Raw genomic sequence first — 27,315 nt, 5'->3', positions numbered from 1 at the left:
GTCGAGAAATGTCAAAATTTTCAATTCGACAAATCAGACCCATTACAATAACCTATGGGAAGTTAAAAAACAGAAACTTGAATTTTTCAGCTATTATTTTGGTTCTGAAGCTAGTGGCTTCCTTGCAAAAAGCGGTCAGAATATTTCATCCCGAAAATAGTTGAGTTCATTTAAGTCATAGTTAAGTTTTCAGTAATATGTCTGTAGAGTGATGATTGTGTTTTGTTAAAGTCTTGTCTCAGTTTTTTATTTAGATTTCTTATGAAGATGTACAAATTATTTTTCCAATCTTCCAAATTATTGACAGAAAAATTAAGTTGCAGATTGTATCTCCTTGCTTTTTAGGTTCCACTTTTTACAGAACAAAGATTTTAAAGAAATTGCATGTGTTATAATAAGTTTTTTTTAAACGTTTTTTTCTGGATGAGATGCAGCCCTAATAACATAATCGAAGTGAAGCTTCAAAGTTGAAATAAATAGTAAAGACAATTCAGTCTCCAATAAAGGCATATAATTTGAAGAACTAAATAGAAGTTTAACCACTCGTTTCAGAAAAAAACTAAGTAGTTTTTCATCTTATTTAATTTGCTGATAACGCCAAACTTGAGCGGCAGAAAACAAAACTTATTTAAAAGTCGCTTTGAACAGTTTATAGTTTATACTTCGCACTAAAACTGAGTTCATTTGTACTCATACAGGCCTTCCATGTGCTATTAAGTGCTGTTGTTGCTAATTGAAGCTTATTGGAAAGATGGCTATTCATGTTTAAGATACTCATACTTCTTAACGATTTCAATATGTTTTCTGCGAATTTCTACTTCTCGTTTCTGGCATAACTTTCAGCAGATCATTATTTTTGACTTACTCAAATTCACTGTGAGATTCCAAATCTCACTATATTTTTAATCCTTGGGGGCTGTTCGATAACAACATAATCCTCCTTCCGGCCCACCAAATTCCACCAGAAAGCACTTCATCAAGAAGCAGGATAAACAAGAGTGTACTTACATACACCCTTGTTTTACTTCCATTTGTTGTTGCAAACCATTCTGACAAATGGTTGCCGTTCGAGACCGAAAAATTTGTGTCCAAGTACAAGGGCTTAAAAACATTAAACATTTTAGTTAACATTCCCATCAATGCAAGTTTGTAGAATAGTGTCCTTCTATCAATAGAATTAAAAGCGGCTTAGAAGTCCACATAAAAAGTATACAATTTCCTATGTTGATCCTGAAACGACTGTGCAATATTCAGAAGGGTGAACATTGGTCAATTGTTGAATGATTTTGTCCAAAACCAGCCTAAAAAACACCTAGAAGGATCTTATTATCGATCCATGCTGTTAGTCTTTGTGTTGTAGAAATAGAATCGCCTTTCGGAAACCTTGTGGTAAAATGTTTTCATTAAATATTTGATTGAACTAATCCACCATCACAATTAAAGCTTCTTTTGTTAAATTTTTGTAGAACTCAAAAGGTATTTGGTTTTCTCCTAGTGGATTATTATGTTTAGTTCTATCAATAGCCTGTTTGACTTCCTCCAAACATATGTGATGGTCTAGTCAAGGTACTTATTTACAAGTAAAGGACTGATTTATTGGATTATTGAACCATTGTTTATAGAGTTAAGAATTTTGCAGAAGTGGTCTTTAAGAATATTAGGATGTAAACTAACGCCAATAGTGAAAGACCTGCCAGTAATGCCTCTTATAGCTTTCCAAAAACATTTAGCATTGCTTGCCTTCGAAGCCTCGTGATCTAACTGTGCAAAGTAATTTTTCTTTGAACTCGAACAAATTAGTTTACATCTTCTTAGGAATATCTGGATTGAATTTTCGATACAAATTGATCATCTTGAATGCTTTATCTCTAGTATCTTTATTTTGAAATTCATGATTATTTATTTTTTGGTATGCAACGCCTTGTTGAATTATATTTGGGGACAGCTTTAGCTTTAGCTTCATTAAAGCAATCCAGTTTATTAGCTTCTTCAAGATTATAATGCTCCTGAGATAATTATAAGGATAAGCTTTGATGAATTTTTGGGGTTTCTTTAAACATAATTTTGGTAATAGATGCATCTTCACATCCTTTGGCATAGACAAAATATCATTCAAATATAGTTTTACTTCAATGGCATGTGATCTGAAAATATATGAGTCCCAACCATTAAATCTTCAATTAAACAAACAAATTCTATTGCTGCACAGTAATATCATTAATTGGTGAGTCATTTGTGGAAACTCACAGTACGAGCATTAAAAAATAGAGACTGGAAAATAATGGAGTGTGGTAAATGTTCCGCATTCACATAGTACGGTTAAAGAATTAATACCTGTACTTGAGACCGAAGTTGGGCTAGAGATTGAAACTTAGTGCACTTGATTGTCGCAAATGTAGTGAATTGAGCTTTAACGACACTAGGCAACTTTTATTTTTAAATGCAATAAATTCTACTTGATTTGTTAGTACCCATTTAACAAAACTGTTAAAGACAGAAATCAATGAACTTATCGTACTTTCCCGTTTATGGTCCACAAACGAAATGCAGTTTTGAATCTAGAAACAAATATGAAAGGTACTGCCATCAACGATGCAGAAATAAGAAGTTTCAGAAATGAGATTAATAGCAAAAATGAGAAAAAGTGTAGGTGCCAGAAGTGAATCCTGGGACACATCATCAATTATTTTGTGTTTTGGTAATTTCTTATCCAATGATGAATATATTTATCTAACCGAAGATACTCATTTTCGATAAGAGAGCATGATGTCAAACTTTAAATACTTTTATAAAATTAAAGGCAATAATCTTACTTTTAAAACGAAGTAGAAGATTTTCGCGATACCTTCTTAATTACTTAATTAAGGTGGCGCTACAGTCCGGGTGGACCTAGGCCTCAACCAACACTCGTCTGCAGCCAGTTTGATCCCTAGCTATACCTTCGAGACCATAGATAAATAGGACGTTAGTTCAATCTTTCCATAAAAAGTGAGGAAGAAGAATTGGCCTTTTTTGAGTAAGGCCCGTACAAATACTGTCGTAAGGGTTTAGACCCATAGCGGCGATATCATGCTGTCCAGCGAATTTGTATGTGTTGAAATCTTTTAGGACTTATGGAACAAAAGTTAATCATTTTAGTATACAGCTTTTTTTGTTATTTTTAACGTCTTCCAATTAAAGACTTTCTTTAACATTAGATGTATGTATATACACAAAATAAATGTTTAATTTGTTGAATGACTCTAATCAAGTTGCCCCCACTGTACTAATATAGGAAAATGGACACACCACCACTGCGAGCATCATACTGCTTTAAGCACTTCAACATCACATACACACATATAAAGATTGTACACACAATGTTTATTTAATTTTTTGTCGTTCGAAAGCATAATTCCACTTGAACGATCATAACGGTCATTGCCGTTATTCACGTTGGGTTGACTTTTGGTCCGATAAACCGACAATTACCTACCAACCCCTCTGACCTACACCGAACCAAACCTTACCGACTTGCCGGCCGACCTCCCGCCTGTTTCAAAATCTTGTTTATGCGTCTGTCCGGGTTATGAGAGAAGCGTGACAGGAATTGTGACTGTGATGCTTCAGGTTTCACAGCAAAAGATATTTCACTGTTTTTAGTGCTCAATTTTATTCTAGGATAAGTACGTTTATTTTCTTATTTTTATTTTTTCGTTTTCTGGTTTATCTTAAGTTTTATTAGGATAACATGGACTTCTTTATGACTTAGGGCAGATTATTTTGTTATCCTTTTATAAGATGAAGCTCTTAAAGAATAGTGTTGATTTTTGTGAATATGAATTTTTGTATTCGCATATCTATAAATGCAAATTCTATAAATTAAATCTTTTCTTGAGTTCAAGTTTTCTGAAATGAAGACATTTAACCTCGATTGTAAATATGTATATTAAAATTGTTTCCAAAATCACGATAATTTCATGCTTGATGCATTAGCACTGACCTTGATACAAATTTGAATAAGTGATTTCTGAGATACGACACTTTAAAAATCTCAAAGACCGAAATTGACTGACAGATCTGACATATTATAAAATTCCAAGCAGTTAGACAAAGAAAGAAAAACTATAATGTTGAAATTGTGCCTTCAAAAATATATCAACATAAAGGTAAATAAAATAACCAAGTAGTGTTTCTTTAAAAGCTGTTCATTTTGACAAACTCTGCTTCACTTGCCTGTGTCTTTAACCTTTAAGTGAGAACAAGATAGAATTATGAGAACCACGAAGGTGTTCTTTTGTATGACCAAAACTCAAACTTTATTCCAAAGATAAGATTGCCATTATGTTTTAAAAATGATTTCGGGTAATTGACCGCTGCTCGAATAAATTCCAGTCGATATGTCCAATTTTGAACCAATATTTGCCTCATTTAGCGCCGTGTATCAGCGATACCGCGCCGAGTATTCGTTGGCACAAACGTGCCTTTTTATTAAACAGCATTATCTATTTTTCGGTTTCAAAAGTAAAAGTAAAAAAGAAGCTGGGATGCGACCCACACTGATAACTTCGCTTTGTCAATTTTCAGCAAATTTGAGTACTATTTTGGGTAGATTTTATCATTTTATGAAAAAAAGGACTGTTGGATTCTTATGAAAAATTAGTGAATATCGAAAACAATATTTTCTGTGAAATAACATAAGTTTGAAGCCAATATTTTTAATTTTTAAAAGCTATTCGAGTTGAAAGTAAATTTTTATCAACTTTTGTTAATTTTTTTTTAGGTTTTTAATTTTTGTAAAAAAACTGTCAATTCGATTTTTTCAAAATTTTATCGAATGTTGAAAACAATATTTCTTATACGATAAAATTAGTTTGAAGCCAATATTTCAAATTTTTGAAAAGATATTTGAGTCGAAAATCAATTTTTACCAACTTTTATACATTTTTTTTAGGTTTTTATTTTTTGTATAAAACCTGTCAATTCGATTTTTCTCAAAATTTGTCCTAATGTTGGAAACAATATTTCTTATAAGTAAAAATTAGTAAGAAGCTATTTTCTCAAATTTTTGAAAAGATATTTAAGTCGAAAATCATTTTTTAAAAACTTTTGTTAATTTTTTTGTCGGTTTTTGATTTTTTGCAGAAAAACTGTCAATTCGATGTTTTTCAAAATTTTACTTAATGATGACAACAATATTTTTTGAAAGATAAAAGTATATTAAAGCCAATATCTCAAAGTTTTGGAAATATATTTGAGTCGAAAAACAATTTTTACCAACTTTTATTAATTTTTTTTAAGTTTTCATTTTTTGTAAAAAAAACTGTCAATTCGATTTTTCTCAAAATTTGATCAGATGTCAAAAACATCATTCTTGATGTACGGACGTACGAACTTACGTACACACGCTCGCACAGACATCTTTCTAAAAATCTTTTATTTCGACTCTAAAGACCTTGAAACGTCGAGAAATGTCAAAATTTTCAATTTGAAAAATCCGACCCATTGCAATAACTTCCTATGGGAAATAATAAAGAGTCTGGGATGTGACCCACACTGATAACTTCCCTTCCTGTCTGTCCATTTTCTTGCTTATAAAGTTTGTAGGTTTTCGTGTTTTGTTGAAAAAGTTGTCAATTAAATTATTCTAAAAATCAATATTTTGCTAATGATGAAATATTCTTATTTCAAAATCTAATTTAATTTTAAATTTTTGAAAAGTTATTTGAGTCGAAGGTAAATTTTTACAAAGTTTCAGTATATTTTTCTTTAGGTTTTTATTTTTTGTAAAAAAACTGTCAGTTCGATTTTTATCAAAATCGTGTACTAAATATTGCCAAAAATATTTTTAAAAAAATAAATCTATTTTGAAGCCAATACCTCAAAGTTTTGAAAAGATATTAAAGTCGAAAATCAAATTTTACCAACTTTTGTTAATTTTTTTGTTGGTTACCGTGGCATGGGTACCCGTGGCTGATGGTTAGTACATTGGACTGTTATGCCAGATGTCTTGGGTTCGATCCCTGGCTTTTTTCATGGGTACTTGAAAGAAATTGACAATTCCTCCAAGATTAATTCTTTCATAAAAAGTGCTCTCTCAAATTTGTCATTCGGATTCGGCTTAAACTGTAAGTCCCCGCCATCGCTGACAACAGTACTTGCAAACAGGAATGACTGAGAGTTGTAAGTCAATAGGCCTTAGTTCTCAATGGACAAATGGGCTTAACAACTTAGTTTGACACATGTCGAATTCCAGTTCTTTACTTATGAATCCATAGTATGGATAACCCGTTATAATGGCAAACTATACTGAACATAAATTAAGTGACAGCTGTCAAAAGGACTAACTATAAAAATAGTTTTGTTCGATTATAAAACACACTTTGAAACCAAAAATGAGCCGGATAAAGTTAATTGTAGATGGTTGTCTTCAAGAACACCTAAAGGACATTGTGTCTGAGGCTGACATAAGCGCCATGGAAATACAGCAGTAACGGTCTCAAAACGAACAACTTACGGGACGTTTAGCCGCTCTTGAGAGCAACTGCGAGCAGCTTGAAAAGCAGTTAGAGTTTTTACACGATGGAACACACGAACATTCAGTTGTTTTACATTTGCCCCCAGATGAGAAAACAGGCAAGGATCGTAAAACAAAACAAACTTGCCTTAGCCTTCTCGATATAGATGAAAATGCTCATTTATCTTTTGTCAAATCACGAGAATTTGTTAACCGGCACAACAACAAAACCACTATTGTGTTAAACTTCACTGACAAATGCATTGCACAACAAATTGTGAAGGCTGCACCGAAGCTAAAAAGTACTGGAGTTGTGGTGCGTAGAGAACAATTTCTTCGAACGAAACGAACTATTCGAAATCAAATCGAAACTAATTGAAAAAAAACGGAACGCGCAAATTCTCATTAGAGGATCGAAGCTAAGAATTTCCGATTTTACATTTTCATATGACTCGTTGCGTGGATTAAAAATAACATCAATCGAAGAACTTGCATTTGTCAAAACAACTTTTGGTGAGGATTCAACGTGCTTTTTTGACATTAACATCAGAAACTACAACAACCTTATTGCGAGGCAAGAGCCCTCGAGAAGACATCATATAAGCAAACAATATGGTTCGGGTCCGAGTTGCATTAAAAAGAGAATCGGTTGATAAATGCACAAATTCAAATGGCAACTTTTTGACTGAGATGGTTGAGGATTTTTCCAAAAGTGATCCCACTGGCAGTTTTACATACATTCATTTCTAGTCAGGGTTGTTCTGTAATTGATTACTGCTTAGCCAAAGGTAACTGGCTCAAACTTGGCAATGATTTCGAGGTGATTACTGCTACCTATTCGTCGCATCTTCCTATATGTGTCTCTTGCAAATTTAGGACACCTGCGATTAACGACACCAAATTAAAAACGGATGCAAAAAGCTTTGTTGGATTGATTCAAAATCCGATATTTATTGAAGAAATCTACTTCAACACCCAATCAATCCTTCAAGTCTGGTTTCAAACACAGTAGATGTCTCAACGGATTTAATTTTTGACACCATCACAGTATCAGCTGCCATGAGTTCTCACAATAGAACAAATAACTATATGAATCTTGTTGGTATGACGAAGAATGTAGGAGAAGTAGAAAAAAATCTTTCGCGTTTCTTAAAATCTTTAGAAAAAACAATAATTTGGCCTCTAAGTCGCTTTTAATACAGGCAACTAATTCGTACAGAAGATTGTGTAGCCTCAAAAAATAACAATATCTTAGCATTGAATCTTACACATTGTAATGATTCTAGATCATTTTGGTCAAATGTACGCGTTCTAGCTGCCGAAATAATAAGTCAACGGTCTCTGCTATTGATGTGGATACAATGGCTACATACTTCAAAACACTTTTCATAGCAGATCCTGGTCAAGTGAGCATAAGTTTTGCACTACCATTCACTTATATTGACGAGTTAGATTCCCGATTTTCAACTCTAGAACTAATTGTAGCTTTGAAAAAAATGAAGGATAATAAGACTCCGGGTTTTACAAAAATGCCAGCTCACAATTTCTAGAACAAATTTTACTTTTAATAAACAAGATGCTTATAGATGAGACAATTCCAAATAGCTTCCGATCTTCATACATTTCTGTGATCTTAAAAAAGGGACGTTCTAACCTACCGCCAAACTATAAGGGAATCTCTGTTCTCAGCTCTCTGCAGACAATTTTCACTCAATTACTCTACCTAAGGCTTGTTTCCTGGATTGAAAGAAATAATAAAATAAGTTGTTTTCAAGCTGGGTTCAGATCCAATCTATCTACAATAGACCAAATTTTTACTCTTACGAGTGTTGCTAAACGTTTTATTGATTAAAAAAAGAACCTCTATGCATTTTTTGTCGATTTCAAAGCCACATTTGACACTAAATTCAGAAGGTTACTACTTTTTAAACTTACAGGTATAGGCTTCTCTACAAAGTTCATAAGAATATATGATTAACTAATATCAAATACAAGTTCAGTAGTAAAAATTGGTACGAGATTGTCAAATCAATCTAAATCTGAAACGGAAGTATCACAGGTTTGCATTTTGAGTCCCTTAATGACATTAAAGATAAAATTCCAGGTGGTGTTATTTTTGGATGTGCTTTTATATGCAGATGACCTTGTCATTCTAACCGATATCCAGAGACTTTGCAGCTTCAGATTAACAAATTAAAACAATATTGCGATATCTGGGACCTAAAAATAAATACTTCAAATTCAAAGATAATGGTTTTTAGATCTCAAAACCGCAGTAATAGGACTAACAGAAACTGGCACCTTGACGGCTCAAACATTGAAGTAGTGACTGATAACAAATGCCTGGGATTTACTACAACACATAACACATAAATCTTGGAGCTCATTTCAAAGACAAAGTGAAGGTAGCAAAAGCAGCTATCAATTGTATGTTGTCAAACTTCTTCAAAAGTAACTATATACATCCGTCGAATAAATTTAAAGTAATTGAGACAACTATCAAAAGTTCTCTCTTATATGCTAATGAAGTTTATGGATACAAGGAATTAGAAGTAATCGAATAAGTCCAGCGGTACTTTTTCAACCGTATTTTCAGACTCCCTGCTAATACACCAAAATACGCTATTTACATTGAATCTGGCCTGCCTCCAATTTACTTAAAAAACCTCAAAGCTAACGCAGACTATATTGTTAAAGTCATGAGTAGACCTAATAGTATTCAGAAAAAGATTATTTTGATAGCTCTACGGGACTGGTTTGATTTGGCATCAGAACTAACTATCCGTTGTCACATAAGTATTGATAATTTAGAAGCATTTAGAAATGCACTGTATGACCATATTCCTATTATAGATGAAACAATAACCCGGGCAAGAGAGTCTGCTACGAGAACAGCTTACTCTAAACTCAACTTATGTCTAGGGTATGACAACTATTTCCAACATGAGTTTACTGCCAATGAGATAAGTCTAATCTTTAAAATGCGAGTTGAAATGCTTGAGCTTAATCATAGACCTCACACATGCGGTCTTATGATAAACTTTGGTTTACTTACTTACTTACTTAAGGCGGCGCTACAGTCCTGTGTGTCTCCAGTTTCGCGCTCCAAGTTGGGTGGGGTCACCTTTCACTTGTGCGCGCCACCTGATCCGCGGTCTTCCACTACTGCGCTGTCCTGTGGGTGCGGATTCGAAGACTTTCCGGGCCGGAGCATTGGTTTCCATGCGCTCTACGTGACCCAGCCATCTTAGTCGTTGGACTTTTACTCTTCTGGCTAAGTCTACGTTGCTGTACAGCCCGTACAGCTCGTCGTTCCATCTTCTCCTCCACTCCCCTTCTATGCATACGGGACCGTAGACCACACGAATAACTTTTCTCTCGAAGCGACCCAAGGTGCTTTCATCCTCGCAACACTTTGGTCCCTCGAGAGAGGACTTTACCACTCAATTGCTTTCTTGGTACAAAGAAACAGCGGTTAGCAAGAGTTAACCTGCGTTTGATCTCAGCGTTGGTGTTGTTTTCTGCGTTTACAGCGGAGCCTTGGTAGACGAAGTCCTTGACTACCTCAAAGTTACGTCTGTCGATGGTGACGTTTTGACCAAGACGTCGGTGTTATATGTCCTTTCTAGACTACAGCATGTACTTTGTTTTGCCCTCATTAACCATTAATCCCATTTTTGCCGCCTCTGCCTCAATACTCATAAAAGTCCCATTGACATCACGCTTAGTTCTTCCGATTATGTCAATGTCATCAGCATATTCCAGTAATTGGACGGACTTTTGAAAGATAGTGTCTCTAGTGTTGACGTGTGAGCTGTGCACTATTCTTTCAAGAACGATGTTAAAAAAATCGCAAGACAGCGCATCACCTTGTCTAAAACCTTTTTTGACATCGAAAGGTTCTGTTAAGTTTTTCCAACCTTTATGAAGCAGCGTGAATTCTCCATGGTCATCCTGCACAAACGGACGAGTTTGGCAGGAATGCCAAAACTAGGCATAGCTCTATTTTTGTTTTAGCTAAACTAAAAGCCCAATTTGTGTATTGAAACACCTTAAATTACTTTTTTTTTATACCTTCGTTCTTATTTACAATTATATTATTATTATTTATTATTGTTTATAAATCCGAAATCTTTGAAAACATAACTCTTGGGGTCATGACACCCTTAAATTCACACTTGAAAAATAAATAACATTCAATGTTCTTTGGCTTTTACCTGAAAGAGAATGAACTTGTGCAAAAGTTGTCTCAGGAAAATAGCTTCCGTAACTAAAACTTCGAATTGAAGCTGCTGTAATTCATCAATAATGAGGAATTAGCTAATATATTAAAAATATTTAAATTGTAATTGATTAACAAAGAAAAACAACAGCAACTTTACAACGCCATCCATCAATCATTTTGAACCCTTCACCTCTTCGCTGAACGAACAAAATATCGAGTTCACTTCACATTTCTGTCAGTAGCTGTGCGACACACACAGTTATTTTGTCTTCCTTCTTGAATTTTAATAAAAATTCCTTGCAGCATTTAACAAGTAATTCCTTTTGCCTTCCTCCATTGAACGTAACATACTTAAGTTATTATCTCAAATGAGGCATGCAACATGAAGAAAAATAAAAAAAAGGCCAACATAAGACGTATCCTTATACACATATTTCACTACCAGTGGCTGGTATATTGGTATTGTGTTTGCTTAACCTATTTTGATCAGGACTTTCTAAATCAGCCCTACTCTTCTACTGTCACTGTATGTCTCGTCCCACTCCTTCCCATCAGGACACAGCATTGTGCTTCCTTAGCAAATTGTCCATTTAATAGCACTAAGACGTTTAGGATGAGACTTTTTCATCAGGATGGAGGATGGCAAAGTGATGGCGGTATACCATACCACCTCATGGTAACCCATCGATTTCCTTCATTGATTTTTGATGCAAGCTTAGTGTCCTGGAAGAAAAAAGTACAACAACAAACGAAAGAATTTCACCCAAGAAAATATATATAAGTACTACTGCGCCCACATTTCTGGTAACGTTGAACAGTTCTTTTATACTCGTAACCTAAGGATGTGTGTATGGTTTAGTCCTGTCTAGAATATACACATGTTCCTAAAAGCCAATCACCCGTTCAATATATTATGGTTGTCGGTTCTAGGGAGATCTCTTTTTAGACTCTTCCAAGCACACACATCACATTTATGCTTTTTCTTTGTTTGATTTGTCGTCCCATTTCGCCAGGGTACTCCAGCGAGCACATCGCAAGAAACACATCAATATCAATTGTATGGATCCTTTGGGTCGACGCGCTCTTACTCTTGCCATAGACAGTGAGAATCTGGAGATGGTGGAGCTGCTTGTTGTTATGGGAGTGGAAACAAAGGATTCTCTGTTGCATGCAATAGATGCGGAGTTCGTTGAAGCTGTGGAACTATTGTTGGAGCACGAGGAACTGATTTACACCGAAGGAGAATTGTATGTAAGTTTTATTTCTTTATATGCTCGTACTACTCTACTATATTTGGCACACATGGAAGATGGAACAAACTTGAAAGAGAAAAGAATATGAAGAGTCTCTTGAGTCTTGAGACTATGAAAATTTCTTGAAATGCTCTTGTGTGAAGAGTATATGTCCTTAATTGATCATTGGGGAGCAGTTACTTTGTGATAGTTGTTGTTGTTGTAATCAAGTGAGATTCCTTGTACGTAATTATTGGTTTACCTAAAAAATGAAGGAAGAATGTGAGATTAATAATCGCTTGCAAGGCACTTAACTTTGTCCAAGTTTTGTGTTGCTTTTTCTTTAAAATTTTAGAGGGAAATCCTCAGTGCTTTGAGCTTAAAAGGAGATAGTTTTTGTAAAGATAAGTTTATTCTTTTGATATATTTTCTTACAGAGTTGGCAGAAAGTTGACATCAATACGGCCATGTTTGCTCCAGATATCACACCCTTAATTCTTGCCGCACATAAGAATAATTTTGAAATTTTGAAGTTGCTCCTGGATAGAGGGGCCGCAGTACCTACCCCTCATGATATAAAGTGAGTACGATTAAGCTTTTCTTTTTATCACTGTTCGTATATATGTGCGTTTATAAAATATTTATAACTTCCACTGTTCAAATGTTGAAAAAACCACCAAAATTATTAAATAAAATTTGAAAAATAAAAAACAAAGTTTTCAGCAACGGCTACGTAAGTATAGCGTAGAATTCATAGAAGAAACATAACAGAAACGAGTCCATAGGGCTCACAGCTCTGAGGAAAATAATTGACACCGTCAAGACGGCTGATAACACAATTTGGAATGATAATATTGTGTACCATCTGCGTAAATCAGAAATCGTCGAAGTCCATGTCTTCAGTAAAAAAAGTCTCAATGTCAAAGAAAAATCAAGCCATAACCTCGTCAACCCACCGCAAACTGCTACTTTCTGTGGATGCGTTGGCCTCTGAACGCTATTGAATTTTTTAACGTACCTAGCTACCGAGATAAAAATGTTCATCCTCAGAAAATATTATTTTTAAAATCGAAATCGTTTTCCAATTAAAGCTGATAAAACCCAAACAGTTGTGTACCTTCAAAAATGTTGATTCCGAGATCATATTGCAAAATTCTACTTAGGACAGTATCAATTTCGAAGTTGTGTGAACACAGCAAAGAACAGTCAAAGAAAAAGTCGTAGAAATAGTTAAGGAGTATTTTTTTTTGTAATTCATTTTTATTAATTCAATCTTAAAGCTGGACAAACATTCATTAAACTAGCCTTTTTAACCATAACTTACCACTAATTTACTGGTCCTATACGGACACTCTAAGTTAAACTATAATCCTTAATACTTATGCCTTTCGGACCTAAGATCTATTTTACTTCAATTCAATTTTATTTATTTTTTATTTATTAGAAAATTTGAAAAAAAAAAAACAATATCAATATCTTTTGTTTTTTATTTTACTTAAAAACTACTTAAGATTATGTCCTTAAAATAAATCTTAATCTACCTGTTCTAGCCATATATAAGCTACTTAAAACTAGTGCAACCACAGCATCAAATCTAACTATCCAACATTTTTTGTTTGCCCTTTTTTCATGTTTTCTTCTGTTTTTGTATTTTTTTTTTATTTTTATAATTATTTTTTTTTGCCACCAAGCCTACTCTCCTTAAAACTAAACCCTTAAACTATAAAACAAATATGTAAGACGGCTAAAGATTGAAACCCCATCCCGACGACCCACTATCAAGTGCCAAAACTAGTTCTCCTGCTTCAACCTATGAATTCGGTCCCGTTTGGACACAGCCCAACTGAACCGAATGAGCTCTACTCCGCCTTGTGCCATGATGTCCCGATTATACAGGAGTCACCTATCCACGGTTCTTCATCTGAAGTGGTAGATTAGCGGAACTGTCAATCTATCTTGTATCAGACCGCATCCGTCTAAGAATAGGAATGCTTCTGGTGGAATGAAGCCGGTCAAGCGTGCATTTTCAAAGTACTCGTTGTTCGGATAGAACGGCGCAGAAATTAAATTTTTGGTGGAAGACATAGCTCTTACAATGTGACCTCGAACGAAGTTGACAATTCTGTTGATTCGAGCCCCGTTGTATAGGACCTCGTTGGAATAGTAATGCACATAAGAAGATTCGGCTGTTCGATATAAGCCGGTACAGCGCGCGTCGTAAAAACTGCCGCTCTAACATCCGAAAAGTCTCCATCTTTGAACGTTGAACCACACTGGACAACCATAAACGATCATCGGCCATATGAGGGCCATGTAGAAAATTACCTTCACTCTAGATAGGGTCAAGCTGACTGCTGTAAAATAGCAGTTTCGTCAGAGCGAAGGCTCCTCTGGCCCTGGTCAGAGCAGCATTTATATGTCTGTCGAAATATAAATACTGATCTAACCAGATACCGAGGTACTTCACTACACTTTTGCTCGCTAATGGCTGCCCGTGAAGATCAACGATGACCATCTTGCGCCAATTCTTGCACGTATCCCTCGTGGCCCTAGCCAATGGAGTCCGGAAAAGAATTGTCTCTGACTTCTGAACATTTCTTTTCAGTTTCCAGACGTCGCAGAATCGCTGAATCTTGTCGAAATCAAGCTGCAAGAGAACTCTCATAACTTCAACCTTTCGGGCCGTTCTGTACGCAATTAGATCGTCGGCATACGCAATTACTTTTGTAAGACTATCTATCAGATCGCTTGGTGTAAATCGGCGAATTCAAGGCTCCCTGTTGAAGACCATTTTTAATTAGGAATGTTGTGGTAGAAGTTACATTGCCACTTTTGACAACAAACTTTCTACAGTTAAGCATATCATAAAGTATATACAACAATGGAGTACAAGTATCTGGATGTATTGGTTATCTCGAACCTGAATCTCTTATAAAAGTAGCGGAAGCTAATCGTGCAATATTATACGAGTTGAGAAGCTGTTATTTAAGGGATGACGTTTCAAATATTGGTAAATACAGCGACAGTGTGTGGATACATGTCATTCGATGCAGTCGAAAAGCACCTCCTTAAGGCTACCGACTACGACACTCAACTGTATGCTGCACCTAGAAACAGAAACAGGCCTCCTTTTCTTGGATACTCTCAAATTACAATTTATTTGTGCGTCAAGAATTATGAAGTTGGGAGAAAACCAGGATTCAGAGGCTTGTGCTAAGCCACATTTTTTATTCAAGAGGACCATGTTTTGGTGAGTTGTATAAAATGGCGAACGATTGCTCAACATCTTTTTCACTATCAATTAAAGATAAACTTTCTTCGCCTAGTTCGAAATTTGATGATTTGTTGATGTAAATCGGAAAAAGGATGTATCATCAGTTTACTGAGGAAGCAGAAATATCGTTATGAAGAGCTTACTACAGTAAACCTACGTTCTGGAAAAAAGACCTACTTCTTGGTCGATCACACCATACGCAAGATCAGTACAATCTTTAAATTCGGACGTGACCTCTTCAGCTTGAACTTTATTCCTCACCGTTTAGATCTTCCTTTTTGGTGTGATCTATGCTATCGATGAGATTGCGAATGCCAAACCATTTAAAGACTAAAGATAAACTTACAAAGAAAATTGTGAACAGTTTTAAAATTTTGCAGTTAATAAAACTTAAACTTATGAAAATAGAGACCATGAATGCAGGCTACAACAATAGAAGTCTCACGAAGTTTTTGAACAAAACTTGTCTGTATCGGGGTTCATCATTTCGACCAACATTTGTTTTCAAAAACGTAGTCTTTGGGCAACACAGCACTAAAAATATATTTTTCGTGTGTAAAGCTAGTTCCGGAACGGGAAAAAACCGTCAGTGTCCAAATAACCTATGATTTAGGTGCTGATAATTATTGCAATATTTTTCTCATATTCTCACAGACCGTAAAACTTAGTGCGGACGATTGTCAGATTTTACAATTGTGTCAAATCTTTCAGTAAAGAAGGGTACCAGAAACGTCAGATTTTTCATAAAAAGCGGGTAGACGTTAAAATGCAATATAATGGCGTTTGCTGTGTGGGAAGTAGCACCACCGCTCCCTATGTAGCGCTCGATATTGACAGTGACTGCCTCACTAACGTCGTGTTCAAAAAAATACGAACTAATTTTTGAGGATTTACTAACACCTAGTGAACCTCGCGTGGGTTAGTGTCGTCTTATATACGGCAATTTCGATTGTTAACACAGCCATTCATTCATTTATTCAAAAATGCGCCTCATCACTAAAGATGATTTTGCGGCCGAAATTGGGGTCCTCTTCCAAACGTTTCGAAGCTTAGTCATCGAACAAACGGCGTTGTTTATGGTCTGTTTTACGCACTTTTACGAACCACGGCGATGTTCTCGGCTGATCTTGAGTTCCTTAAAGGTTTTGAACTATTGTTTACTGAACCAGTCGTCTCAAATTTGTCAACGACACGTTAAAGAGTCAACTGTAAAGGGCCACCACGTCTACCGTAAAATGAGCGCATGCGTGTAAAGTTTGCATTAACGAACAATCATTTTGATATTAAGGTTGTCTCATTTGAAGGTGCTGATGATTTGGCATAATCAACTGAAATATAAAGAAAAGATTTGACAGATGTCACGAAAATAAAATGGCCTCCACACGCCTTTTGGTTATTCTGCTTGATAATGCTGACAATTTTTCCATTCTCATTTATAATAACAATTTGAGCGGGCACAAAATTTAAAATAAGCTTACCATTTAAAGGACTTCTAGATAAAATCTGACAAGCTGGAGAACTCTTGTCAGCTGAATTGGTTGCAATTACAATATTGTCAAAATATTTTTATACTTTCCTTAAGAATTGTAATATCAGTCCCCTCTCTAATTATTCATATCAGTTTAAAAGTCAAACCACTAAAATATTATCTTTCAGGTGTGGTTGTGAAGAATGTGTTCGCCACTCAACCGAAGATGCCTTAAGATTCTCCCTAGCTCGTGTCAATACTTACAAAGCCTTAGCTAGCCCATCGTTTATAAGCCTTACATCACATGATCCATTGATGACAGCATTCGAGTTGTCATGGGATCTAAGAAATTTAGCCTTTACAGAGCAGGTAAGACGTATTAGATGATTAATGTCTTACAAATTACTTCAAATTATTTATTTTGCTTACTCGTTTTTCAAAGGAATGCAAAGCTGAGTACCTTGAATTACGAAGACAGTGCCAACAATTTGCAGTTGATCTTTTAGATCAAACGCGAACTTCCGAAGAACTTGCCATAATAATCAACTACGATCCAGCCCATAGCTATGAACCAGGAGATCGAATGACTTTGAGTCTTCTGGAACAGGCCATAAGCTATAAGCAGAAAAAGGTAAGCGACCAATTCAATGGAACTTTTGAAGATCACTTCGAAGAGTTTAATCATTCATTCCATTTATTATTATTTAAAGTTCGTAGCCCATCCGAATGTGCAACAACTTTTGGCAGCCATTTGGTATCAAGGTCTTCCAGGATTCCGTCGCAAAACTGAAGTTCAAAAAGTCCTTAAAATAGTTCAAGTAGCAATAATGTTTCCATTATACTGTTTGATCTATATGGTCGCGCCAAATTCAGACATTGGAAAACTAATGCGCAAGCCCTTTATGAAGTTTCTGATTCACGCTTCCTCCTACTTGTTCTTCCTATGTAAGTCCCATCCAATCTCTTGATAAGTTTGGGTGATTCTAAGCGTTTCGATTTTTTTCAGTTATTTTAATACTCGTATCTCAACGAGCCGAAGACGATGTTATACGTTTGTTCGGTACCGATGACATGATAAAGAATCTTGACGAAACTTCTAGACATCAAAGGGGAAAAGGTCCAACGAAGCTAGAACTTATAGTCGTTTGTTATTTGGCTGGGTTTTTGTGGGAAGAACTTCAAGAGATTTTCAATGTCGGAATGAAAAGCTACTTGAGGAACATGTGGAACTTTATTGATTTCTTACGGAATGGATTGTACATAAGTGTCTTTTGTTTAAGGTAAGCTTGAAAATAAAATAAATGAGTGATTTGAGATAAAGAAATCTTAAAACTTTTAGAGTGTTTGCCTACATCGATCAAAGAAGTGAAATTGAGAAGGACCCCAATCAAGCCTTAATACCACGCGAGCAATGGAATGATTTTGATCCGCAACTTATAGCAGAGGGGCTATTTGCTGGAGCTAATATCTTTTCGGCCTTGAAATTGGTTCATTTGTTTTCGATCAATCCACATTTGGGACCGTTGCAGATATCTTTAGGGCGAATGGTCATTGATATTGTCAAATTCTTTTTCATCTATACTTTGGTGCTGTTTGCGTTTGCTTGCGGTCTTAACCAACTGCTGTGGTATTTTGCAGATTTGGAGAGGGATAAATGTTATAATGCAACAAATGGCGAAGCCGATTGGAAGGAGAATGGTGATTCTTGTATGAAATGGAGAAGATTCGGAAAGTATGTTTATGATCATCCTAAAAAAATTATAAACTTAAGACTTTTGGATAGCTTTTAAAACTCTTTATTATTGCTTTGCAGCCTTTTCGAATCGTCTCAATCTTTGTTTTGGGCTAGTTTTGGAATGGTCGGTTTGGAAAATTTTGAACTTTCTGGAATTAAGTCCTACACTCGGTTTTGGGGACTTCTCATGTATGGATCCTACAGCGTTATAAATGTGATAGTATTATTGAATCTTCTTATTGCCATGATGTCGAATTCATATGCCATGATTGAGGTAAATTTATGGACCATCAAAAGCCAACATAAAAATAGTTCCGGTTTTTAATTTTATATAGCTTCATTCGGACACAGAATGGAAATTTGCTCGCACTAAGCTTTGGATGAGCTATTTTGAAGACAGTTCTACTTTGCCACCGCCCTTCAATGTCTTCCCATCCATAAAGTGGGTAATAAGACTCTTTAGAAAGTCAAGTAAGGAATTGGCAAGAAAAAAATCACAGGTAATTTTGAAAATATTTTATTAAATGAGATTTTCAAAAACGTTTATTTTCTTATTTGAATATTGATAGAAACGTGGAGAAAATAAAACTGAAAACCGTTATGCTAGTATTATGTGGTCATTGGTTTGGCGTTATGTCTCAGCAAATCACAGGAAACTAGAACAAGCTCCGGTAACTGAGGATGATATAAATGAAGTTAAGGCAGATATTTCTACAATGCGATATGAATTGTTAGAGATTTTTGATAGTAATGGAATGGATGTTTCTTCGGCTGCCAAAAAAGAAAAACGTAAGTTTAAATAATATCATTATGTTTTTAAGGTAATTGAGTAACAACAACATCACAATCGACATCAGGGCGTCGTCCGTTGTGCTCAGAATTTAAAGCTACAGAACGGTTTTAATCGAAATAATTGAATAGTTCAATTTTATTTTTTTCTTATCAAAATCAAAGTTTGCCCTTTAACCCAGAACCAGGGCCCAGTGATTCACAACTCTGTTTAAGTCGAACCTTTACAGCTAATTTGAGAAAACACTTTTCATGATAACAATTACTGTTGGAGAATTTCGTCAATTCCTTGGAAGAAGTAGTATCCGTGAAAAATACTTAAGGTTTAAGCAATGATTGAACCCAATACCCTTGCTATGGAAGTCCTACGCAAAAACCACCACAAACATTTATAGATACTTTGAAAAACTTTTAACAGGTGGCGTTAGTTTTTTATTGTTTGGCCTTGTTTAATGTTAACGTCGTCAATATCACCTTTCGATTACGGTCATACAAATGTTTTTATCAAATCTCATTAGCTTTTTCAGTGTAATAGTTGCACCGGTCTTATTTTTGAATTATTAAGGTAGGTAGAATTGGCGATCCCAAGGCAACCTAGCCTGAGATCCAATTAGCGCTGTAGTGCGCCGTTTTGGGAAAGATTTATAGTGAAGCTTTTTAGCGATTATATTAGATTACTTGTCGCATTGAGAAAAAAGATTAGGTCTCTAATCTTTGTCTCAGATAGCTCATCAAGTTCGTGAAAGAATGCTCTTCCAAAGTATTTCATTCTAGTGTTTTCCAAAGCAGGACATTTGCAGAGGAAATGGATTATCGTTTCACTTTCTCTTTGGTCACTACAACTACGGCAAAAGGTGTTTTAGGAGATACCCAGCTTCTCCGCATGAACTCCTATAGGCCAATGTCCGGTACAAACCGCAACAATCCTGGCTATGTTTTGTCTTGTCCTGCATAGAAGATCGTTTATACGGGTTTTATTATAGGTGGTCCATATCTTCCTAGATATAATGCTGTTGGGTAAATTGCTCCACTTTTAATTTAATTCAGTTTGGTAGATAGAAAAGATTTTACCCTTCATATCACCAAGAAAAATGTCAACCATTTCCACAAGTGAGCTATGAAGGGCCGATCCTTGCCTGGCTAGCTCGTCAGTTCATTGCCCACGATACTACTATGGCCCGGAACCCAGATTATTGTGACACCGTGGTTTATATTCAGGCTCGAAAGCTCATCGCGATATTGCTGGACCAACTTAGATGGGGATGTGGCCGTGTTAATGGCTTTGACAGCTGCCTGACTGTCTGTAAAGATAGCCGCATTTCGGTTTTGGTTTGGGTTTTGTTTAAGTATCTTACATGCCTCCCTTATTGACAGCAGTTCAGCCTGAAAAACGCTGGCAAAGTCATGAAGCCTTAAGGATTAAGCTACATTTAGGGACTCAGAAAAGATCCCAGAACCAACTCCGCACTCCACCTTTGAGCCGTCAGTAAAGATGGTTGTGTCGAAACCTATCGACACAATGTCATCCTCCCAATCTTCTCTCGATGGGAAAATAACCTTAAAACCCTTACTAAGGTTGAAAGTAGGAGTACAGTAGTCAGTGTCTACCGAGATAATATCTGAGGGAAGGTTTTGACAGCCAGCTGTTTGATTCCTTCAGCCTAATAGCGCTGCAGGAAACTATGTATTTAATAAAAAGGTCGATTGGTAGAATATCCAAAATAACGTTTAAGTTATTTAACGTTGGGCCAGTACGCATGGCCCCTGTGGTGCCCACGCAAGCTGTTCTCTGAACCTTCTTTAGCTTATCAATATTATAGGCTTTGCTAATAGCAGGCCACCACACAATCGAACCATATCTTAAGATTGGACGTACTACGTGTACGTCCATAAAATCATCTTCGACTGAAGTCCGCACTTTTTGCCGAAAGTTTTGCTGCAGGCGTAGAAGGCAACACAGGCCTTCTTAACCCGTACTTCAATATTTAGTTTCCAGTTTAGTTTAAGGTCGAGTATAACTCCCAAATATTTTGCACTACAAGAAAATGAGGTAGCGTGAAGGGCGGTACTTTAGTTTTGGTGGTAGAGAGCAACAGTTCAGTTTTTCCTTGAGTTCACTAATCACAGAGGTGTACTTTCCTGACACCAATAGCACCAAATCATCCGCATAAGCTACCGCTTTCATTCCACATCTCTCTCATTTAACGAGAATTGTATCCATGACCAGATGCCATAGAAGTTGCGATTGTATTGCCTAGAGTGGCTCGAATCTTCCTACCACTGAGCATGGAAATAATCTATGCTCGAATGAAGTCTTCTATTATTATTATTCTTCTATTATAAATTCTTTATAATGGATTGTTTGTTCTACAGTACGCACTATCTCATGGAGGGCAGTCTCCGTAGATTTGCCCTTAAGATAAGCATGCTGAGAGTTTTCGAGAGGTCTACCAACTAGCACAAAAGATGTTAAGTTTATTGTTCTGAAATCCTTCGCGGATTCGTAACCTCGTCTACCAACTTTCGGGATAAAAACTACTTTGACCTGTCTCCACGACATGGGCACATGTTTGAGAAGGAGGCATCCTTTGAAAATATATTCCAGCCATGGAGCTGCCACATCATGCAACTTTTGAAGCATAACTGGCAGTATGCCATCCATGCCTGGGGATTTATATGGAGATAAAGTATTGATGGCCCACAAAATATTTTCTCTGGTTATAACGGAATTGACTTGCTCCACCTGAGCTACGTTTAGCACTGTGGTTTCAAGCGGTTCGGGATTATCACTCTCGCAACCCGGAAAGTGCGTCTTCATTAGTAGCTCAAGAGATTCGGTTTGAGAGGCTGTCCAAGTTCCATCAGGCTTTTTTTAGAAATGGAGGATTACAATGTTGCTTCGATAAAACTTTTGCTGAGCCTTGCGGAGTCCTTTACGTCTTCGATTGATTGACAGTATTCTCTCCAGCCTTGTCTTTTGGCTGATGACAGGGCTTGCTTGTAAATTTTAAGAGAGTCTTCATACGGTTGGTAAAACTTATGTTTGTGGCAGATATTGAAAATTGTCCTCGTCATTTTCCTAAGAATGGACAGTCCTTCATTCCACCAAGAAGGAAGGGTTTTATGGCTATATTTAACTGGGCAAGAGACTCTAACAGCTTTACTTGTAGATGTTTCAAAGGTTTTCACCTTTGATTCAAGGTCTCCTATCGCTTCAGTGAGATTCGGTAAGTTGCTTAATTTGGAATTAGCAATTTGACTGAATTTCATCCAGTCAGTTCTTTTTTGATTTCTATAAGGCGGAGGGTTTTTCGAGTCGAAATTAGTTTGAAAAAGAATCCACATTCAAAGGGGAAACTCTTCAATTCTCCACTAATAAATTAAGGTTATTTAATGAAGCAACATCAAACACATCCTCCCATCCATCATAATGTTCCGAGCTCAGAAAGACGAAAGTGGGAGTATTGCCTCTGTTACAAATGGTCATATTATTTTCAATAATAAAATCGAAAAGTGACTCACCTCGTTTGTTGATCACAGAACTTCCCCAAAGGGTATACCGAGCATTTGCGTCGCCTCCGATCAGAAGGGTTGCCTTTTTGATGTTAGCTTCGGTTATGATTTTGCACACCTCCTCTGGAGGTGATAGTGCGTTATGGGCAGAGTAAAAAGAGGCCAACAGCAAACCCTGTGTATTGTTATCTTCAAATCTGACAACTGTCAGATCGGGAGTGCTAAAATTTGGACATAAAAAAAACCTTTTAAATGTTTCTTAGCTAAAATACAAGTTCTGGGATTGCCTTGGTTTTGATCTGCGGTTTTATAAAAAAGGTCTATATATTAAGGTCTAATTCCATAACAAGTCCAAAAAAGGCAAAATCAGTGACGTGTAAAGTAGTTCCTTGATAGAAATAGTAAAAATGACGGAATGAAACTAATTTTTTAAATCCCTCTTTAACTTTGTAAACACTTAGTATCCTTTAAATACCATCATTCAATATCAAAAAGATCTGAATACTTTGAAATGAAGGTGCATTATAAGACGTCAAAAGAGCTTATTTTATAGGGCAACTAATGATGTATGATCAATTCACGTACTATATTAGAGGCATAGGGCTTAATGTAACGAGTAATATCACATTCCACAATAACTCTGATTGCTCTTTTGTATCCTCCATCCAGCACATCGTGCTAAACATGCCAAAATTTGGGAACGACGTCTGATGCGTGGTTTCCAAGTTGCTCCAGTCCCTACCGCAGTAGCAAGCAAAACATCATCAAACAACGTCAACGGCGAAGGTGACATCAATGAAATCAAAATCGAGAGTGAACCCCATCAGAAACCTATCCACGAAGATCCAAAATCTCGATTCCGTCGCATAGCTCGTACAGTTGCTAATCAATCGGCCGTCCACAAATGGAATCTAGTGCTCCAAGGAGTGGCAAAGAACTCTCAAATTGGGCGCTGCTGCAGCAAGGAGAGCTACAATAGCTTGCAACATTTGCAAAAAGCCATCGGAGAGGCAAAGAGGTAAGAAATGAGTTCATTTTGAAATCTGAATTCAGAGCAGATGTCAATCTGTGGGTGTTTTTTTTTTTCTTGTCTTGTATGTTTGTTTTCCTTACACAGGTTGGTATTACTATCACCACCCCCACATGGTACTGGTTGCGAAACACCAGTTATCGAATTCGAGGATGAAAAAACGAGCACGCTGTTGGATCTGTTGAATAAAATTGGCGCTGAGTTGACAGGCACGGATGAAGCAAACGAGGACAGCGACATTACGAATGCAAAATCAGTTCATAAGCTGGTGGAGGATGTGTCATCATCAAAGCAGGCAACGAACCCAATGCCTCCGGACATTCACCCAGTTGTTACTGAATATGGATTCATATCGCCACCGCAGTCGTTGAAGCATGATACGGTGCTGGCTAAGGAGTCACAGAACCATCAGCAACGTAAGACGCCTGCGGTCGACACCAACAAGTCAGCAACGACAAAGAGCCAAAATGAATTGATTCTATCAGCATCCAGTCTTGGTGCTGCTAGTGGTGCAAGTAAAGTTGTGGGGGGTATGGATGGAGCAGCTGAATTACTCTTGAGGAATGCTGATAGTAAGACGCTAGCGGGCAAAGCAATTAAAAAAAATCCCCCTCCCCCTGCTCCACATGTTCCTGCTACTGCTACTGTAACAAATGCAAGTGAAAAAGGAGGAAGTAACACGACTACGACTAGATCCACACCCAAGCCACCGTTGCTGAGTAAACTATCTTCATCGGTGCATCCATCGCATCCATCGCATCCGCCCATGCAGCAGGATTCTTTCGAAGTGACATTCTTCGAGATGGACGATGCCATGGAAGAGATGTATAGTGCTGGCCTAACAGACAGCCAGTCCGAAGCAAGTAGTGTAGCTCTGCAACCACCACCACCCCCAAAACCAACATCGAATCCAAGGAGTCCTTATAAGAGGGGTACGGGAAGACAAGGATGGTTTTAAAGTTTATATATTGTCTGTTCTGATGAAAGCTGTAACCAATTACAAACATAGCGATACTGTGTGCGCATTTAAGTTTTAATATAAGATTAAAAATAGTTATACCTCATGATGTCAAACAAACAAACAAACAAAACAAAAAATACAAATTTCAAACTCTTAGAGAATAATTAAAGTGCAATTATTTATAAAATAAATCAATATCAAAAATGTTTTCTTTCGAAATTATGTTGAAAATAATTGTAACTATATGTAGCAATCTTTTCCAACCTCTAAAAATCCATTTTTTACACTATCTACATATGCATACAAAAATATCCTATAATTTACAGATTTAAAGATGACATAGTACATATTGCCTCAAAAACAAAGTGTTCTATCTCAAAACTTAGCGATTTTAGGTTACATACTCGTACATATGTAAGTATACTGGAAAAATAATCTATTTTCTTGTCAAACTGTCATAAAAATACTTCTTAAATTGAAGGCGTGAGGGCATTAGTGTCGTTTTGCATTTTAGATGCCATCCCTGAACTATTCATCAGTAAAATGACGTTTCGTTTGTTGTTTGTTGCAGAAAAAGTCTTTATCTTAAACTGTCAGACTACATTGAAACGAAGAGGTAAGTTTTCTTTTTTATTTTTGACACTTTCTTATTTTTGACGGGTCTTTTCAAAAATGTTATCGAAATACAATGAAAAATAAGTCTTAACAAAATTGAAAATTTATGACTTATGTCATTTCTCTGCATTTATTTTGACAATCATTAAAGTGCTTACAGGTTTGATGTTTGGTTGAGTCATTTTTTTTTGAAAGAAAAGGAACAAATTTTGATTCTGAGGTGACAATATTATGTCCTTATAATACTTTGCGATTTGAAGACTACAGGAATATTGAATTTAAAAAAGTTTTGTTGGTTTGAATGAGTAGGTGAATTGAAACCGATTGGTGCCCCAATGGGTCCGTCTACGTACAGGAAACACAATCCGGTACAACGCTAAGAGGCGTCACTCGAGGCGTACAAAGTTGAAGTTGTAAGCTGTGGAACTTATTTTTTTGGCAATGTGGTTTATCTTAAATCCAATAACCACGAGGAGCCGAGATCTGCAGGACACTTCTTCAAATTTTGTTATCATAATTTGGTGTGTAAGCTATTATAAGTTTATCTAAAAATTAAACTCACGGAAATTCGTTCACAAGTGGCGTAGTCTATTAAAAAATTTATTTATTTATTCAGCTTAATACAAGCTATAACTTAACACCCTTAGGCCCACATAAAAGCTCTTTAATATCTTAACAATAACTAACAATTGTGATATAATTAGACTTAAAACTAATAATTGGCATGAAAAAGAGAGAGGTTCACCGCAGTGTGCGCCACGACAAGCGTAACTACATCAACGCATTGGCACAAGAAGCAGAAAGAAGATGCTGCAAACAGGTCGACAACAGGATCGTTTACAGAATAACCAAAAAACTGGCCGGTACACACAGCTCAAAGCAACACCTAGTGAAAGAAGAGACGGTACTGTGATAAGTTCGGTGGATAAGCAAGTCAGAAGGTGGAAAGAACACTTTTCCTCGGTTTTAAACCGAGTGTCAGCAAAAAAACGTGCAGTCGATACCTTTTGAAGCGCCTGAAGAAACTAATCCCCGAATCTGCACCGCAACTCCCAGTAAAGATGAGATCGTTGCCGCAATTAAAGCACTAAGGAAGAACAAAGCGGTATTAAGACTTGATGGAATTCCCGCAGAGCTTTTACAACTTTTCGCTCCTAAAAGAAACCTGGACCACCGAAAGCTTCCTCCATTAGTGGAAGAAAGTAATTATCGTCAAGCTCCCAAAATGAAAGTGATCTTACAAAGTGCGAAAACTGGAGAGGAATTTGCGTTCTACCTGCCGTTGCCAAAATAGTAGCAAAAGTTATACTGGAACGCATCAGAGAACACCTTGAGGACACACTCGATGCCGAACAAGGAGGATTCCGAGCTGGATTCGCCTGTATTGATCATATTAACACCCTGTGAATCATTACTGAACAGTTGCTGTTATTAAAGCAGAATATGATGGATCCAAGTGTCACATTCTGCACGATGGTAAGTTGTCAGATGATTTTGAAATCTGAATCGGAGTCAGACAGGTCTGTATTCTGTCACCAATGATGTTTTTATTGGTGACAAGCGATGTACTGCGCCCAGATCTGTCAGGTAGCGGAGGGATCCATTTGACATCCTTTTTAAAGCACTTGGATCATAGGATCATGGATCTCCATCAAATGACAACAAATGTTGAGAGAGAAGAAGAAGTTGTGGGGCTGAAAATTAATTCCGGCAAAACAAAATTGATCAGTATCGGAATCCGACCATCCCCTTAAAATAAATATTTTCTTGCAACCGGTGGAAAAAGTGGGGAGCTTTCAATACCTTGGAAGCAACGTTTCAATCGAAGGCAGAACCGAACAAGACGTCATCTTCCGCATCGGCAAAGCAAAAGCGGCTTTCGGTATGCTGTCAGAAATTTGGAACAATAACTCTATCAGCTTGAGAACAAAGCTACGACTGTTTCGCACAAATGTCGAATCTGTGCTTTTTTATGGG

The 27,315-nt window shown here is 36.5% G+C and overlaps 1 protein-coding gene across 1 annotated transcript in view; it reads left to right on the top strand.

The window, feature by feature from the left end:
- Positions 1–24,918, top strand: part of LOC129942427 (transient-receptor-potential-like protein) — a 48,634-nt gene extending 23,716 nt beyond the window's left edge. The window contains 11 exon segments of the mRNA XM_056051350.1: positions 11,735–11,972; positions 12,391–12,533; positions 16,884–17,064; positions 17,138–17,326; positions 17,406–17,640; positions 17,702–17,975; positions 18,035–18,427; positions 18,509–18,704; positions 18,766–19,219; positions 23,402–23,750; positions 23,850–24,918. Coding sequence (XP_055907325.1) covers positions 11,735–11,972; positions 12,391–12,533; positions 16,884–17,064; positions 17,138–17,326; positions 17,406–17,640; positions 17,702–17,975; positions 18,035–18,427; positions 18,509–18,704; positions 18,766–19,219; positions 23,402–23,750; positions 23,850–24,720 — 3,523 coding nt within the window. The 3' untranslated portion in view covers positions 24,721–24,918.
- The last annotated feature ends 2,397 nt before the right edge of the window (positions 24,919–27,315 follow it).

The sequence above is a fragment of the Eupeodes corollae genome, chromosome 1 (genome assembly GCF_945859685.1).
Source record: "Eupeodes corollae chromosome 1, idEupCoro1.1, whole genome shotgun sequence".
In the NCBI taxonomy this organism is placed as follows: domain Eukaryota; kingdom Metazoa; phylum Arthropoda; class Insecta; order Diptera; family Syrphidae; genus Eupeodes; species Eupeodes corollae.
Note: the sequence above shows the minus strand (reverse complement) of the source record. Positions and strands in the feature narration are given on the sequence as shown.